This window comes from Callorhinus ursinus, unplaced genomic scaffold (assembly GCF_003265705.2).
Source record: "Callorhinus ursinus isolate GAN/ISIS: 27379988/994484 unplaced genomic scaffold, GSC_fseal_2.0 scaffold7, whole genome shotgun sequence".
In the NCBI taxonomy this organism is placed as follows: Eukaryota; Metazoa; Chordata; class Mammalia; order Carnivora; family Otariidae; genus Callorhinus; species Callorhinus ursinus.
In genome coordinates this window covers 60,710,727-60,725,963 of record NW_027397069.1, presented here as the reverse complement: position 1 = coordinate 60,725,963, position 15,237 = coordinate 60,710,727, and the positions used below count along the sequence as shown (strand labels likewise).

At 42.2% G+C, this 15,237-nt stretch overlaps 1 protein-coding gene across 9 annotated transcripts in view; it reads right to left on the bottom strand.

The window, feature by feature from the left end:
- The window catches only part of SMAD9 (SMAD family member 9), a 74,659-nt gene that overhangs the window by 6,261 nt on the left and 53,161 nt on the right, over window positions 1-15,237 (bottom strand). For 7 of the 9 annotated variants that reach the window (XM_025875305.2, XM_073894667.1, XM_073894666.1 and 4 more), the window contains 4 exons: window positions 14,040-14,303; window positions 10,283-10,393; window positions 8,345-8,566; window positions 1,901-2,157 (listed from right to left, as the gene is read on the bottom strand). In XM_025875305.2, coding sequence (XP_025731090.1) covers window positions 1,901-2,157; window positions 8,345-8,566; window positions 10,283-10,393; window positions 14,040-14,303 — 854 coding nt within the window. The remainder of the gene's footprint in view (window positions 1-1,900; window positions 2,158-8,344; window positions 8,567-10,282; window positions 10,394-14,039; window positions 14,304-15,237) is intronic. The other 2 variants (XM_025875306.2, XM_073894670.1) reach the window with 2 other exon arrangements.

Below are 15,237 nucleotides of genomic sequence, written 5' to 3'. Positions count from 1 at the left end.
CTGTCTCTGCTTACTGGAATATTGAGTCCATGAGGGCAGAGACCTTGAGGAATCACTGATGGATCCTAATACCTAGAATGGCACCTGGTGTGCTCCATAGTAGGCACTCAGTAATATCTTATTGACTGACCGACTGAGTCCTGGAATCAGGAAAAAATCAAAGATAAAAGATGCTTCAAAGATGATCCAGTCCATCACCTCTCAGTGGTAGCCACCAGTCTTTAGTCCTATAATTTCTCTTTTTTAAATTTTAATAATGTGTTTTATTCAATTCGATCTATCTAAAATATTATCCTATCAATACATAATTGATATGAAATTACTAATGAGATATTTTACATTATTTTTATATGTACTGTCTTCCCCCCCTGCCCCGGTTTTGTTGAGATATAATTGATATATACTGTGTACGTTTTAGGTGTACACGTAATGACTGGATATACGCAAGATGATCACAATGCATTTAGTTAACATCCATCCCCTCACATACTTACACATTTTTTTCCCCATGATGAGAACTTTTAAATTTCTTTTAAACTGATTGTCTGTTGTGATATTTGCAATGTTACTGTTTTCTGTGAATTGTATAGCTTTATGAAATAGCTCTAGCTGATCTTAGGATAATCAGATGTCCATGCAAGCTTATGTGAGTGAAATAATTACCTCTGACATACTGGCATTTCATCCTAATTTAAAAACATGGACCTGGAAAAAATAACTATGAGTCAAATGATTTTTCTTTAACGGCAATTTAATGCCCTCTGCTGGCTACAAAGCATCAGAACATTTGGAAAGATTTCCAGGTATTTGCTAATAGCTTTACAATATAAAAATGCTTTTAAAGCTTAGCAGTAAGTTTGCTTTGTCATCATGAAAGAAATGGTTTCAAAAAGCCATTTTTAATTGGAAACTATATTCTTGATGTTATTTTTAAAATATTTACTAAAATTATAAATACAATAAAAATTAGAGTATAGAAAAATAGGACAATTCTTTCTCATGGTAATCTTAAAGAATTAATAAATTTTACTTTGAAAAAAACCTGGAACAAGCCATACTGATTTCTTGGATGGATATGCAGCAGTGTGAAAACGGTCACACAGACCCCAGAGTTTGATAAACAAGCTCAGATTTTGAATTATCAGAATTATTTGCAAGTGCTTTGCAAGAGATGGAACCGCCAAAGACTTCAGCGTGCAAATCCAGTTGGTTTTCCTTCCCACTAACTTCCTCAGTTCTCCGAAACCTTCACATCAACGTTAGTAAGATCTAATTCAAGAAATTCAATAAATATTCATAAAAGGAACATCTACTACTCGCTCAGAGTTAATCATACCCAACATAATATTTCTATCCCAAGTTATTTATGCCTTAATAACAGCACTTAATGACACTGATGTACACCACCACTGTCTATTCTGTAGCTTATTTATAAATATGATCTCCTCTGTTGGCCTGTATGCTAAGAGTAAGGGCAATGTTGTATTCAATGCAGATACATTCAACAACATTTATCGAGAGACAGCAGTGCTCAGGAATTTGAGAGATGAAAAAAATAAAACCCTCTGTGGCATCAAATCCTATAAAATTATCATTGTCACTTCATCTGCATGAAAAAAAAACCAGATTACTACCTTAACTTGTTCTTTCTTCAAAAGTAAAACGCTTAAGAATTTCCTTGTAACTGCTAAACAAGAGAGTTGATACTCCTAGAGGAGCTCTTCTTGGAAACAACGGAGCCAAGTTCCAAGAGAAACCCCCCCAAAACAACAACAACAAAAACCCGGTTGCCTACTTGAACTGGAGGAATAGCTGCCACAGCACCCAAAGAATGCTCTGGGGGTTGTTTTATTTTGTTTTTCACCTTCCAGCTTACTCTCTGAAAGCAAGCACGCCTCACCTTAACAAAGCTCATGCGGATAGTGCACATCTTAGTCAACTCATATACGACTTCAAATCCGTGGTGAACCGACTGAGCCAGCAGCTGAGCAAAGAGCTGGTTGTTGAAGATCTTGAGACTGCAGCCGCTAGGGATCTTGCAGACGGTGGCCGGGTGGAAGCCGTGCTGATAGTTGCAGTTCCGGCTCTGTACAAAAATGCTGCTGTCGCTCACACACTCGGCGTACACCTCACCCCCGACGTAGTATAAATGCACACCTACGAGGTAAACACAGCGTCGCTCAAGCACCAGCGGCGTGTTTAGTTTAGGATTCCCTTCTCATTGCCACCTCAAGGTCTGTGACTATCTACTGTGAAATTAATTTCTATCCCAATCTGTTTATGCCTTTATAACTTTATAATTATGAATTTTGAATTAATTTTAATATCACCAGCCATAGTAAGAAGTGTGATCGAAATGCCCACTTGTTCTGATGATACTCTGTGGTTTTTTTTTTCCATGAGTCCATTTAAAAGTGGATTGCACCCCATGTTTACAATGATTGCCGAGCCTCTCGTGTACTGCCCCTTCTGTCACTCTCGATCTCATGCTTATTCACTCCAAAAGTAAGCGCTCATCATATTAGAGGCAAAATAAATACATAATGCAGAAAACATCACAGAGTCCTTTGGGTCCATGTATCAACAGTAAAATAGAAATTGGGCACAGATAGTATCGTGGAAATGTCACTGACGTGCATACACTAAACCCACTTCAGAGGAAACAATAAATGAAGTTTACACTTTATTCCAACAACAGTTACGAACCCGTTTGTCTTAATAAATACCTCAAAGAGATCTATTTCATTTTAGAACTTGTCACCTGCTATTATAGATCACAGAAATAATGCCTGTATTTTACTTAGGAACAACGAAATTCTTGCCACCTTTTCAGATAAAAAGACTCACCATCAAAATGTCGCTTATTTTAACTTTACCTCACATTTTTGGACTTAAGAAGCAAAACACCATCCTGAGATTGGTGCTGTGCACACTAATTTTCATTCCAGGTTAAACCTGAGCTGACTCTCTCCCTCCAAGTGTCTGGGTTTAAGACTTAACATACATTTATAGCCTTAAGGGACTGGGGTTAGATAAAACAAAGATGTTCTAGTCTAGTGAACATTAAATCTCAGCACAGGTTTCCTCCAGCCTTTCAGCAGAAACCAAATTCTCCAGCATTAGGGGTCAACGTGATTGTAAATACAATCGCCATGCGGTCACAAGGGGTTCATAGAAAGGATCCAGAATACACGTAGACAGATAGATTTTGGGTCCCCTCAAACTGAAAATACCCATTTTTAAATAATAGAATTTATAGACCTCTGGGGGCTTCTGCATAGCCTTGCATTTAGGAAACCTCCCTGAGAGCGCCAGCTGCTGGCTGCCCCTGTCAGGTTCTCAGGAGCACCCGAGGCGATGGTGCATTAGCTGTGACTGCCTCCCAGCGTATTTATTGTTTCCGTTTCCCATCTCCTTTCCCTTAATAGAATTTTAGAAAAGAATGGTTTTCAGCGTTGCGTATTCCAGCCACGTCACTGGAGACTGGTCAGGAGTCACAGAGTTGAAGCACAGCACTGGATGCTCAGTCCAGGCGGGATGCTCCTCACCGACTGGGACATGGCTACCCGGCTGCACTGACCCACTGGAGGGGAGGCTGGGGCAAACACAAGCAGACCTCCTCTCCCAGTCCCCGTGAGGTCCCCGGGTGAGGGGGCGGGGAAGGCCTGCCCCTGCGGTGGTTATGGTTGTTCAAAAAGTGGGTGAGCAGGGGTGGAAAGAGCCAGAGAATGAGATGGCCCAGTGTTCAGGACTCAGGATGTATTTGAATTAAAGGACCTTCAAATTTACAATCCTCCCAGAACCTAATTTGAATCGATAGGATTTTTGTTATCTGACTCTGGTCAATAACTATTAGGGGATGATCTTCAATCCTGTGAAAGTATTATCCGCAACCACAGACAGAATAAGGAAAGCAGAGAAGAGCCTGGGCAGACAGGCAGGAGTTTAGTGTCCTGAGCAAACAGAGGGGGCAGAGCCAATGGGATGAGCACATGGAGGCCTAAGTCGGCTCTGAAGGGCAGGACAAGGGTGGAATTCAACCCCACTGTGAAGGAGGCTGCTTTGGCTAGAGACAGTGGCATCTAAATAAAAGTCAAGGGCGCCTGGGTGGCTCAGTCGGTTAAGCGACTGCCTTCAGCTCAGGTCATGATCCTGGAGTCCCAAGATCGAGTCTCATGTTGGGCTCCCTGATCAGCAGGGAGTCTGCTCCTCCCCCTGACCCTACCCCCTCTCATGCTCTCTCTCTCAAAAAAATAAATAAATAAAGTCTTAAAATTAAAAAGTCAAATAGGCAGATGATTTTATTTGCACCCACGTGATAAGCCAAAACAGTGGCTTTAAACGACTTGTATTTTAGATTCAAAATCTCCATAGAGAACAGTGAACAATAGGATATTGCCCTTCCTGAGATGCCAAAGAGGACCCGGGCAGCATGGTCCTCAGGCAAACTCTCCCAACATCTCTTGGGCTGCATCCCTCTCTACCCAGGCTTCCCATTTGTGTGTGACTGCCGCCCGCGTTCTATAAGATGAGGGAGTGTGGAGTCCTGTGTTGTGGTTACTTAGGGCCAGAGCCACTGTGGTTCTGATTTGGGTCTGCTAAGTCAGACTGCAAGTGTGTTCCCTTTGGGTCCTCTTCCATAGTCTTGAATGACAGAGAAATTACAGGAAAGACTGGGAGGAAGGTGGGTTGCTTCGGCTGGTGAGATGGTTCTGAGGTAACAGAAGAAAGAGAAAGTCAGAGTCCCAGAGTGGAAGGAATGCTGACTGGGAGGAAGGGACAAATACCAGCAAAGAACGTAAGTCTCATTACCCCATCACCCCGCTCAGACTCTGGTGCCTCATCATTCCCCTTAGAATAATCCCAAACTTCCTGGCACAAACTCAACACCTTATCATGAGTTTGTAATCGATCTCCCCCTTGCCTTTGTTGCCCTGTCTTCTGCACACCATTTTAAAAACCTGGCTGAATATCAGGATCATTCAGAGCTTTAAGAAAGTGCCCATTTCTGGGTGTAATAATGGTACTTTTATTTAGAAATCCCTTATATAAATATATAAACACTCAAATCTATGAAGAAAGGATATGAAATCTGAGATTTACTTTAAAATACTCTCACAAAAATACTGTGGAGAGATAGAGGCTAAGAATGCACAGAATGTGAATCATTACTGAAGCTGGAGAGGGTGATATGAATATTCATTACACGATTCTGTCCACTTCTGTATATGTTTGACATTTTCCAAAATAAAAAATGTTTTAATGTATGATGAGAAAAGTAATAATATAAAAGCGCAGATTTCCAGATCCATGCCAGGGCTTTGGTTCAGAGGACAGGCCCTTGGTAGAACGATGCCCGCTGTTGTGCACTGCACAACTCCAAGGAGTCCCTCATAGCCTTCCAGGATTTCTGTCATCATTATAAAGCTTCTCCAGAAGATGGCAGTAACTTCTCTAGAGAAAGAGGCTCTCCGTAATTCATACAAAGCCATCGCTAGGCTGGAGGCAAGGTCAGTCCCCCAAATCTGAACCTGAAAACTTTGTCTCTTTGGACAATATGATGAGCGAACAGGCTGGGGCCCAGCTGAACTCCATGGAGTGGCCCACCTCAGTACTCACACGCAGCCGCTCTGCTGGGCTGGGCTGCACGGAGGGGCTTCTCAGCACCGCTGCAGCTATCCTGGCCTGCCCTGACAGGCCACGGCCCACCCCCGCCCATCCTCACATGAGCAAGAAAGCCCAGGAGAGACGACTGAGAAAATACAGAGATGCAGAGATTAAAACTCAGCCACAAAGTCACAGCCCAGAAATAATCAAAGCTAACATTTGTTACAGAACCTTTCAGTTTTCTCTTTCGTGTGTGTTTTTAAACCTTTCACCCTTCCCCCACTAAACAGTTTAATTTTACTGTACTAGCTTTAAAAGGGAATCCTTTTAAAGTAAAAATTCAGATCTGTAAACTCTTGTGACCTGGTCCTACCCCCTCCTCTTCTACAACTTCCCCAATTCCTTACCCATTGTATTCCACTCACCCTGGCTTCCCTGCTCTTCTTACAAGGTATATACCAGGCAGGCCTCAGGGCCTTTGCACCTGCTGCTCCCTCTGCTTCGGAAGCTCCCCCTCCATGTGGCTATTTCCCTCTTTCCCTTTCTGCTTAAATGTCACCTTGTCAGGAAAGCCTTCCCTGGCTATCCCATTCTACTTTAGAACAAGCTCTCCTCAATCTCTTCCTCTCCTGTGTTTTCCTCTAGACGAATCCTTAGACATATATAACATTTTTCCTTCTCTATCTTTCCTTAGTTATGTGTAACCCATGAAGGCCAGATTTTTGTTTTTGTTTTTGTTTTGTTTCTTTGTTTCCAAGGAAACATCCCTAATGTTTCATCCCTAATGGTGGGACAGTCTGGCTAAGAATAGACGCTCAACAAAGATTTGTGAGATGAATGCCTAGCTCCAAAATCTAAGTGTCTTGATTAATTAACTCCAAAGAACAAGTTAACTTATTCACTGATCTAGGAGGCATTTTGCTACAAACTTATTCAGGAAGCCATGCTGCTCAGAACCAAATAATCCAAGGGAGCACCCTAGAAACAGTCCCCTGACCTCATAAGAGACTGATAGTTCTTCCTTTATAAGTATTCTAAGCCGATTTTTTCCCCATGCTCTATGGCATGGCTTATAGCTCCTCTAACTTTTTTTCTCAGTAAAGCACTTCCAAAACTGCTTTCTGAGAATAGGGACTTGGCAGTGGGGACCACAAGAGGGCGGAGTGCCCTTCCATCCAGTGAGCACTTAGGTGGACCTCCTGGTTTTCATAAGAAGCCGTCAGTCCTAGCTCTTGTTCCTATGGTTTCTTAACTCGGGGATTAGCTCTCAGCCAGTAACACGCAGAACCTCAGCTCCCATGTCCGCATCAGCAGAACCTTCAACGAGCTACTTGCAGAAAGATTTGCAGAAGGCATTCAACACTCCTTTCACGTTTGAATTCTATCTTTGGACCAAGTGGCAGCAGAAGTCTCATACACAGACCAACCTGGAAAGCCCCTCAGCCCACAGACCCACAATATTATGTTTTAATGTTCTGCCTTTAGATTTCACCTGAAGATTCTTATAAAAATCATTTGAAAGTAAAACTATAGGAACTGAGAAATTTATTTAAGAATTCAGTCAAAGGGAAAGTATTATTTCCTTTAAAGAATGGCTACGTTTCCTCCTTTGGGATAAAAATTACATTACAGTTGTGTTTCCACTTTTTGTCCTCCCTGTCAGGAAACCGAGGGCACAATTTTAATCACAACCACAATGCTAACCTTTAGTTGTGTTCTCCTTCCCTGCTGCCCCCAGCCCCCAGTTTCTGATTTTCTATTTTTCATTTATCATTTCACTGCAAAGGTTTCCCATAAGGCACCTCAAAGCCATTACGGAAAAATACAGGCTATAAATAAACAAATATCACCACTAGAACATCAGTGAATAAATTCAACCTGTTTCTAATCAATGGCTTATAGGTTTTCTACAACAGGAGGCATTTAGGAGGTATGTTAGGAAGAATATTAGAATGTATCACCAAGTACAATAATGAATCTCCCCTGGAAATCTAAAAGAAAAGATTTGTGTCTACCTTCCCGAGGTGGTCTGAGGGCTGGATGGAGAGAGAAAAGATAAAATGACTCTAAAGGTCCTGTATAACTTGATTCCACGGTAGTCTGACATAATAGTGGACAACCAGGTATCGAACACTACCAGCTACTCTAATATAAAGAAGATGATTTAAAGATACACAATGAGACCTCACACTCAGCTGGGATTTGCTACCATTGATCACACCGATGAGACAGACTTCAAAGCTTCATTGGCCAGACCTCAGGGAGGCCTGTGTCCATCTGGCTTCCTAACAAGCCTGACCACGGGAGAACCCCAATTGCTACCAAAGGTTTCCCTACATAAATAGTCATGATTTTCACTACCTAGCTTCTAATCTCCAAAGGTACTTTACCTGATATGTATAATCACCCCGCCAGAATTCCTCCTCTGAAGTTTTCTTACTTAAGCATCTTTAAGGCAATTCGAATATAATTCATGATACTTTTATTTAATAATTTCATCATGCTTTCATATTTATCCTCTTGTTTGTCTTCATAATACTTATCCTATGCCACCCTCCAAAAGATGCTTTGCTGACCCTAGAAGCAGAGAGACCACGAGGCTGCAAACCTCGGTACCTTCTGCCGGCTCACCAGCCTGCCACCAGCCTGCCAGGTTACGTGGCCAATACGGGGCTTGTTTCTCTCCCCACATTTTAGCTCCGAAGAACACAGAAAGGAATGACATATTTGCCTTTACCCTTTCCAATGTGTCTCCTGGTGTTTTCTATTGTTGAGTTTCTGTTTACATTAGAAAGAAGTCCAAGACAGAATCGATTCCTGTTATTTGAAGGGTCTGTGAATCCATCGATAAGCACGCTTCTGGAGGAGGCCTGGAACGTCTCCCCAACTCGGTTGTTGAGTTCATAGTAGGCGACTGAGCACCAGTGTTGCGGCTCCTCATAGCAAACTGGCCGAAAGTCTGGAAGAAAAAGAACCAGAGAGCACATCACTCCCGTTATGCCCGGCTTCCCATCTCATGATCCCACCTGGACACTTACATTCATGCTGTTAACCAGGAGAGGTGGCTGCGAGACGAGGATGTTCTTCGTGATCTTTCCAAACCTGTCACTTGATGGAAGATCTGTGTGGTGAGCTCATCTGGTCACCACATGTGAGGCACAGAGGCCCCAATACCTGTGACTCTCCCACGGTTAGAGCATTTGTACTCATACTCATTAATATTGGGAGGCTCTGACAAACAACGCTACGAACAGATCAGTGTAAATCCCATCACCCCGAGAGGAGACAGCTCCAAGGAAGGGGGCAGGTGTGCTCTCTACATACGAAAGAGAGGGTATTACTGTCACTGGACCAAACGGAGTCCCGGTGACAAGAGCATCATTTTCTAACAAACTAAGGATGAAAAGTAATAGTTTGGATATGATGAAAGCCAAATCAAAAACACTGGACAGGACTTTAAATTATTTAAGAAAGAAAAAAAAAACTTCCACATAGAGTCACATTCTCCACTGTATACATATGGAGTACTTATATGTCATAAAATATTTTAAAGACAGCTGTATGTTTCATTAGGAAATCCATGAACATTATGTTTTCAAAGCTAAGTAAGTTGCCAGTAACTAACCAAAGTTCAGAGTTCTTTCTTTGCCACCCACATTCTTTCTCTGTCTTTTGACTGATTATATTAGCTCTCTTTTCTTTGAATATTCTAGTAATTTTTGTATCTACAGTGTGTTCCTATGTGCACTAAAACACAAATTTATGAAAGATAAATTTAGGGGTTATTATTTGATTTACCAAAGGACCTTTACTTATAAAAGACTTCACCCCGGCAGACTTGAAATCGTAAGCTCCGTTAGACCCTCTCTACTCAGTGTGGTTCCTGAACGGCTCTGCCTCACCTGGGAGCTTGTGAGGAATGCAGATTCTTGGATCCCACCCCAGATCTAAGGACTCAAAATCTCCATTTGCCTAAGATCACCCTGTGGTTTCTATGAACATTAAGACTGAGCAACATTTATTTACCTAGCCTATTTTAAGAAACAGACACAATTCTGTAAAAACCCTATCTACATATTTATGTATATTTCTAAGAGCACCCCTCTAAGCTAAATCAAAGACACCACTACAAAACTATAGTATAAACACAATTGGGACAACATTGCTAACTTAAAAACCCATTTCTGTACTAAACATCAAGAACTACAAACGTCTAGGAGCGCCTGGGTGGCTCAGTCAGTCGTTAAGCGTCTGCCTTCGGCTCAGGTCATGATCCCAGGGTCCTGGGATGGAGCCCCGCACCGGGCTCCCTGCTCGGCGGGAAGCCTGCTTCTCCCTCTCCCATTCCCCCTGCTTGTGTTCCCTCTCTCGCTGTGTCTCTCTCTGTCAAATAAATAAATAAAATCTTAAAAAAAAAAAAAGAACTACAAACGTCTAAATGTTAAGTTAGAATAAAAAATTAACTTATTCTAGTAACCAGGATGATAAACAAACATTCACTCTATGGTGCTGAGGAATGCCAAAGTTAAAATGCAAAGCCATGCTATCTGCCCCTTCAAAGACATGTGAAATAGCAGGCTAGCACATTTTTTTTTTTTTTAATTTGTTTTGTTTTGGGGTAATAGGAAAGGCTCTTGGAAAACAGCTACATTGAGCTGTTCGTCTACAAATTTACCTCCATTAGGCACTGACAGCACTAAATGACTATCAGCTGTGGCATCTACGGGTCGGCCATTCTGGGTCCCTGGGGCTCCTGTGGCATGATAAGGCGGGGGTGGTGTGTCAACTAAAAGAAAGCAGTAAAACAGAAGCATGTCAAACTGATACACTACACAAAGACAGTCAGATCCAACCTTTCTTGCTGTGAAACTCCTGGGCTTGGTGCATAGTGTTATTGCTCGAGAGAGGCCAGTCATGTCATAAGGCTACTCCGCGGTGACATTGTGAGTGTCACACAGAAGCAATCGATTGTCCTGACATCCTCACTAAACGGTTGATTAGTTTTCCCTCTGACTTGGAAGTTATCTAAGAGTTTTAAGTTCCAATGACTGCATGATAAGATCTTCAAATCGAGGAGCTATTCTCCTAGCTTTCTCAATAGTGCAGGGTCTATTGTCTGGCTTTCAAAACAGAAAGCTAAACCTTCTTTGAGCTTAGTTTTTTTAATTCCTCTATTGTCATGGATTGTACAATGGCCACAGGGATGCACTGTCTCTGAGATTGTTGCAAATACACCCCCAAAATGCACAACAGCTGAAACCTGATTATAACCTTGTGCCCAAAGCATGCGGAGAAGGGCTCCCCTCCCCAAATATCAGTTCCTGTAATTGGACAGTGATCATGGTTAGGCAAATGCTGTGCATTCAGTAGATAATTTCGTATCAGAAAGTAATTCACAACACAATAAAAACTCCTGCAGCAGAGGGAAAACTCTTTAGTGAGAACCTCAGAATAACTGAGCCTTCCTGTATACATTCCTAATGTCAGTTCAGAATCGACTTGTTACGTTAGCGGTGGGTGGAATTCAGTGGCATGAAAAGTTGAATCAGTCTGCTTTTGTTGAACTGAATTTTGTCCATCCAAGTAGTTCCCACACTTAAGTGTGCATAAAAATCACCCGTGAAACTTGTTAAAGATGCAGATTCCTGGTCCCACCCTCAGAAATTCTGAGTCTGGAGATCAATTGTTGGATGTAGCCATGTACATTTACCAGGCACTGCTGGCAATTCTAAAGCACACCACATTGTGCAACCATGGATAGGCATTTCCTTGTGAGAAAATAAACTATGAGCCTGGTGGAAAAGGTATAGAGCAAGGTGGCTCTTCTGCAGGTCCTTGAGTAAGTCTATCTATAAAACTCAGGGTTTGAACACAGAGTTACCATATCACCATATCTGCTCCTAGGCACATGCCCAAAGGAGCTGAAAGCAGGGACTAAAGCAGATGCTTGCATGCCAGTGTTTATAGCAGCATTATCCACACTAGCGAAAAGGTGGAAATAACCCCAATCTCCATCAACCAACGAATGGATTTTTTTAAATGTGGTATATCTATATAACGGAATATTGTTCAATCACAAAAATGAAGTAAATAACACAGGCTAACAACATAGTTGAACTATGAAAACATTATGCTAACTGAAATAAGCCAGACACAAAAAGACATATATTGTATGATTCCACTTTGAGGTACCTAGAATAAGCAAATTCATCGAGACAATAAGTGGACTGGAGGTTGCCAGGGGCTGGAGGAGGGGGGTGGGGGAGAATTGGGAGCCACTGCTAATGGGTACAGAGTTTCTGTTTAGGTGGGTGAAAAAATTTTGCAAATAGATGGTGGGGATGGTTGCACAGAACTGTGAATGTCCTTAATGCCACTGGATTGTACACTTAAAATGGTTAAAATGGCAAATTTTATGTGATATATATCTTACCACAACTTTAAAAATTAATATATGAAAACCACCACGTTGCACACTTTAAGTGTGTGCGCTGTATGACGTATGAATTATATCTCAATAAAACTGGTAAAAAAAATTAAGGGGCTGAACCAGTTAATTTCAGAATCTCCTTTTAGTCTCACTTATCCAAGGGTCTGTTACTCAGGTTGCATTTTGCGGCTAATCGTTCAGAAAAGAATTATTTTCTTTGAAATTAAAAGAGCCATTCCCTCCATGAAAACTAACCAGCTTCCGCATAGGTGTTGGGGTCCATCCTTCATGGGTGGGAAGAGGGAACGATATCAACCTGTTAGTTTCACCAGTGCAGGAAGACAAGGTCAGTAGGGTGATCTTTATAGCACAGGTATGTTTCAAGTAAATACGTATTCTGTGACATGATTATACTCCTGTCCCTTAACCATGGCTCTGTCTTCAAATGACTTCTCTTCCTGTTGTGTCCCTTTCTCGGTGAATCCGGCCCCTTGTAAGACAGCAACCATCTCCCCCTCCTCTGTGTGGATGACTCCTGAGCTTTCTCCCAGAGTCTCAGCCTTCACCCCCGCATCAAGTTCTGTTGAGTCTACCTCCTCAAACTCATTGTCTTCTTTCCATCCCCACATCCCTTCCTCAGTTTAAGTCCTTATCATTACCTGCCTGGACTGCGACAGCCTCGTCGCTTACTTACATGATTGTTCTCAAGAGTTATTACCTCTTGAAGGTCAGAGACTATTGTCAGAATCAACCATCATTGTACCTCTTGCAGTAGCACAGTGCCTGGCACTTAGCAGGTGCTCAGTCAGTCATTACTTACTGACTCAGTAACATCAATAGCTATAACCCTGAGCTCTAGCCCAGTTCCAAATGCCAGTGTGGTGATCCACTTACTCGGCAATCAACTGATGAGCAACTACTGTGTTTCAGGGTCTGTGCTACACATATAAAAGAGAAGATGACTGGCAGTTGAATGGGGGAGATATACAATGAGGAATTATCTAACGTAGTGTGATAAATGCAATAGTAGATGTGTATGAAAATAGTAGGTGTATCACTGAGGGGGCAAAAGAACTGACTAAGAAAGGAAGGGGCCACTCCTTTTTTATCTTCCCACATTTTATAAGTTCTGTGAGGACAGGGACAATTTTTACCAATCTTTTAATCCTCCTTTCAGCTCCCTAAGGCAATGCTTGTGTATAATAAACGTTCCATAAATATCTGTTAAATAAAGGAATATATGAACACATGAATGAGGCACCTTGTAACATCTAGCACCAAATGAGTTTATGCATGCCTCTGAGACTTTGTCACTCAGGATATGATTTATCTCACACTCCTGAGGTGCATATAAATCTCTTCTTCATGATCTAACTTAGACCCACTTTACAGGTGTGGCAGCACGTGGAACGAACTGTGACAATGTTCTTGATTCTCCCTTTGGCACAGAATTTCCCTTCCAAAGGCTTTTTCAGCTCAGCAAACGTTTACTGAAGAGCTCCATCTTCAGGATGCACTGGCTAGGTGAGGCCTGACTCTGCCCCAGGGAAGTTATGCATACTTCTTTTGGAGGCAGGGACTTCCTGTGGTTATTCAAAGAGACAGCCAGAAGAAAGGCCAAGCAAGGACCCCTCACATTGCTTGCCCTCAGGCCAAGTCTTCTTGCTTGGGTTAGAGAAGTATTTTATAATCTTATTTCTGCTACCTTAAAAAAAAAAAAGAAAAATCCCTGGAAATTCCCAGAGATGCTGTTCAAATCCATTTAGCTTCTTCCAGAGAATGAGAACCAGAAACCAGAGCAAAGATATGCTGTAGCTCCAGAATAGCTGCTCCCAAATGGCCCTGATCTTAGAGGAGGGCAGGGTCTGAAGGCCCACAGGACATGGCCATGTAAACGGCAAAGCTCCATATGAATCTAAGAGTGGCTGTAATTATGATGGTCCCACCATAATTGATCGTGTTGGCTCATACTCCATGTGCACGGACAGTGGCTTTTACTGACCTGAGTGTTGATAGGGGCTCTCTGGCTCCGAGGGGCTTCCTGGGGAGTGAGGGTAGCCAGCGGTGCATGGGGACTGTGAGAACACGTGCCCGGGCCCGGGCGAGGGAGGGAAGGCAGAGCACGGAGGCTGCTGGAAAGAGTCCGGATAGGTGGCGTTGTGCGGCATGAGAGGCTCACTGTGGAGGGAGGCGCTGCGGAACTTGGCCAGAAGGCTGAGCTGGGGGTTATATTCACTGTGCCTTGGCACGAGGACAGGCGGCAGCACTAGGACGAGAAAGGACCCAGTGGATTAGAATTGAGCATTGGCCCATCGGCACAAAATCTAGGGGACGCTTGCTCTTTGTGTCTGTCCATTTTTTTCATGATCAAACTCTGTTTTCTGGGAACTGCCCATCCACTATTCTTTGTGCTTACTGTAAAACTGCCAATTAAGGTCCCATCATTTCCCAGAAAGTGAGCTGGTGAAGCAAGCTAAACACCAATGTTTAGCTCTTAAACACTCTTCTAGCAAACTGAATATTAAACAGAGTATCATAGTAAAAAGTTTAGAGGAGAATCATTCTGATGTCAGCACTCTAAATGGACTGCCTATTCATTCCTACCACAGAAATTACCAGAGCTGTCCTATTATCTGGCCTTCTGCAGGCCTAATTGTTTGTGTCTTCCTTTGATTCTGCCAATAAAGTGGTTTGTTCTTTTTTAAGGCAAAATTGGTTTCTAAGTGATGCCCAGAATATTTTTCTTTCAGAGACATGTTGAATTATTCAGACGGCCAGTCTAAATTTCAGGCTCAGTAGTGCTGCTAAAGTAAAAAAAAAAAAAAAAATCATCTACTTGTCTTTACCAGAAAGATCTAAAGGTACCTAAAAATTATTAAGTATAAACAGAGTAATAAAAGTGAATAGGTAAAAGATAAGGATCAATAAGAAAACTTGTAAATAAAGCCCTATGTATGTTTCTTCTGGGTTCCATACTTAAAAAAAAAAAAAGTGTTTTTGATCCTGAATCTATACAAAAAGTTAGGAATGGATGCAGTTCTCAAGGGCAAGTATTACCCAGGCATGCCTAGTTCCTATTGACTTCTAAAGTGTCACAGTGCCTGGCAGAAAGAAGATAATCAATAAATTTTGTGGTGCAACCTGTGACCAACGTAAGTTCCAGGAAGAGAAGCAGAGAAAACAGGGAGGAAGTGGTCAAA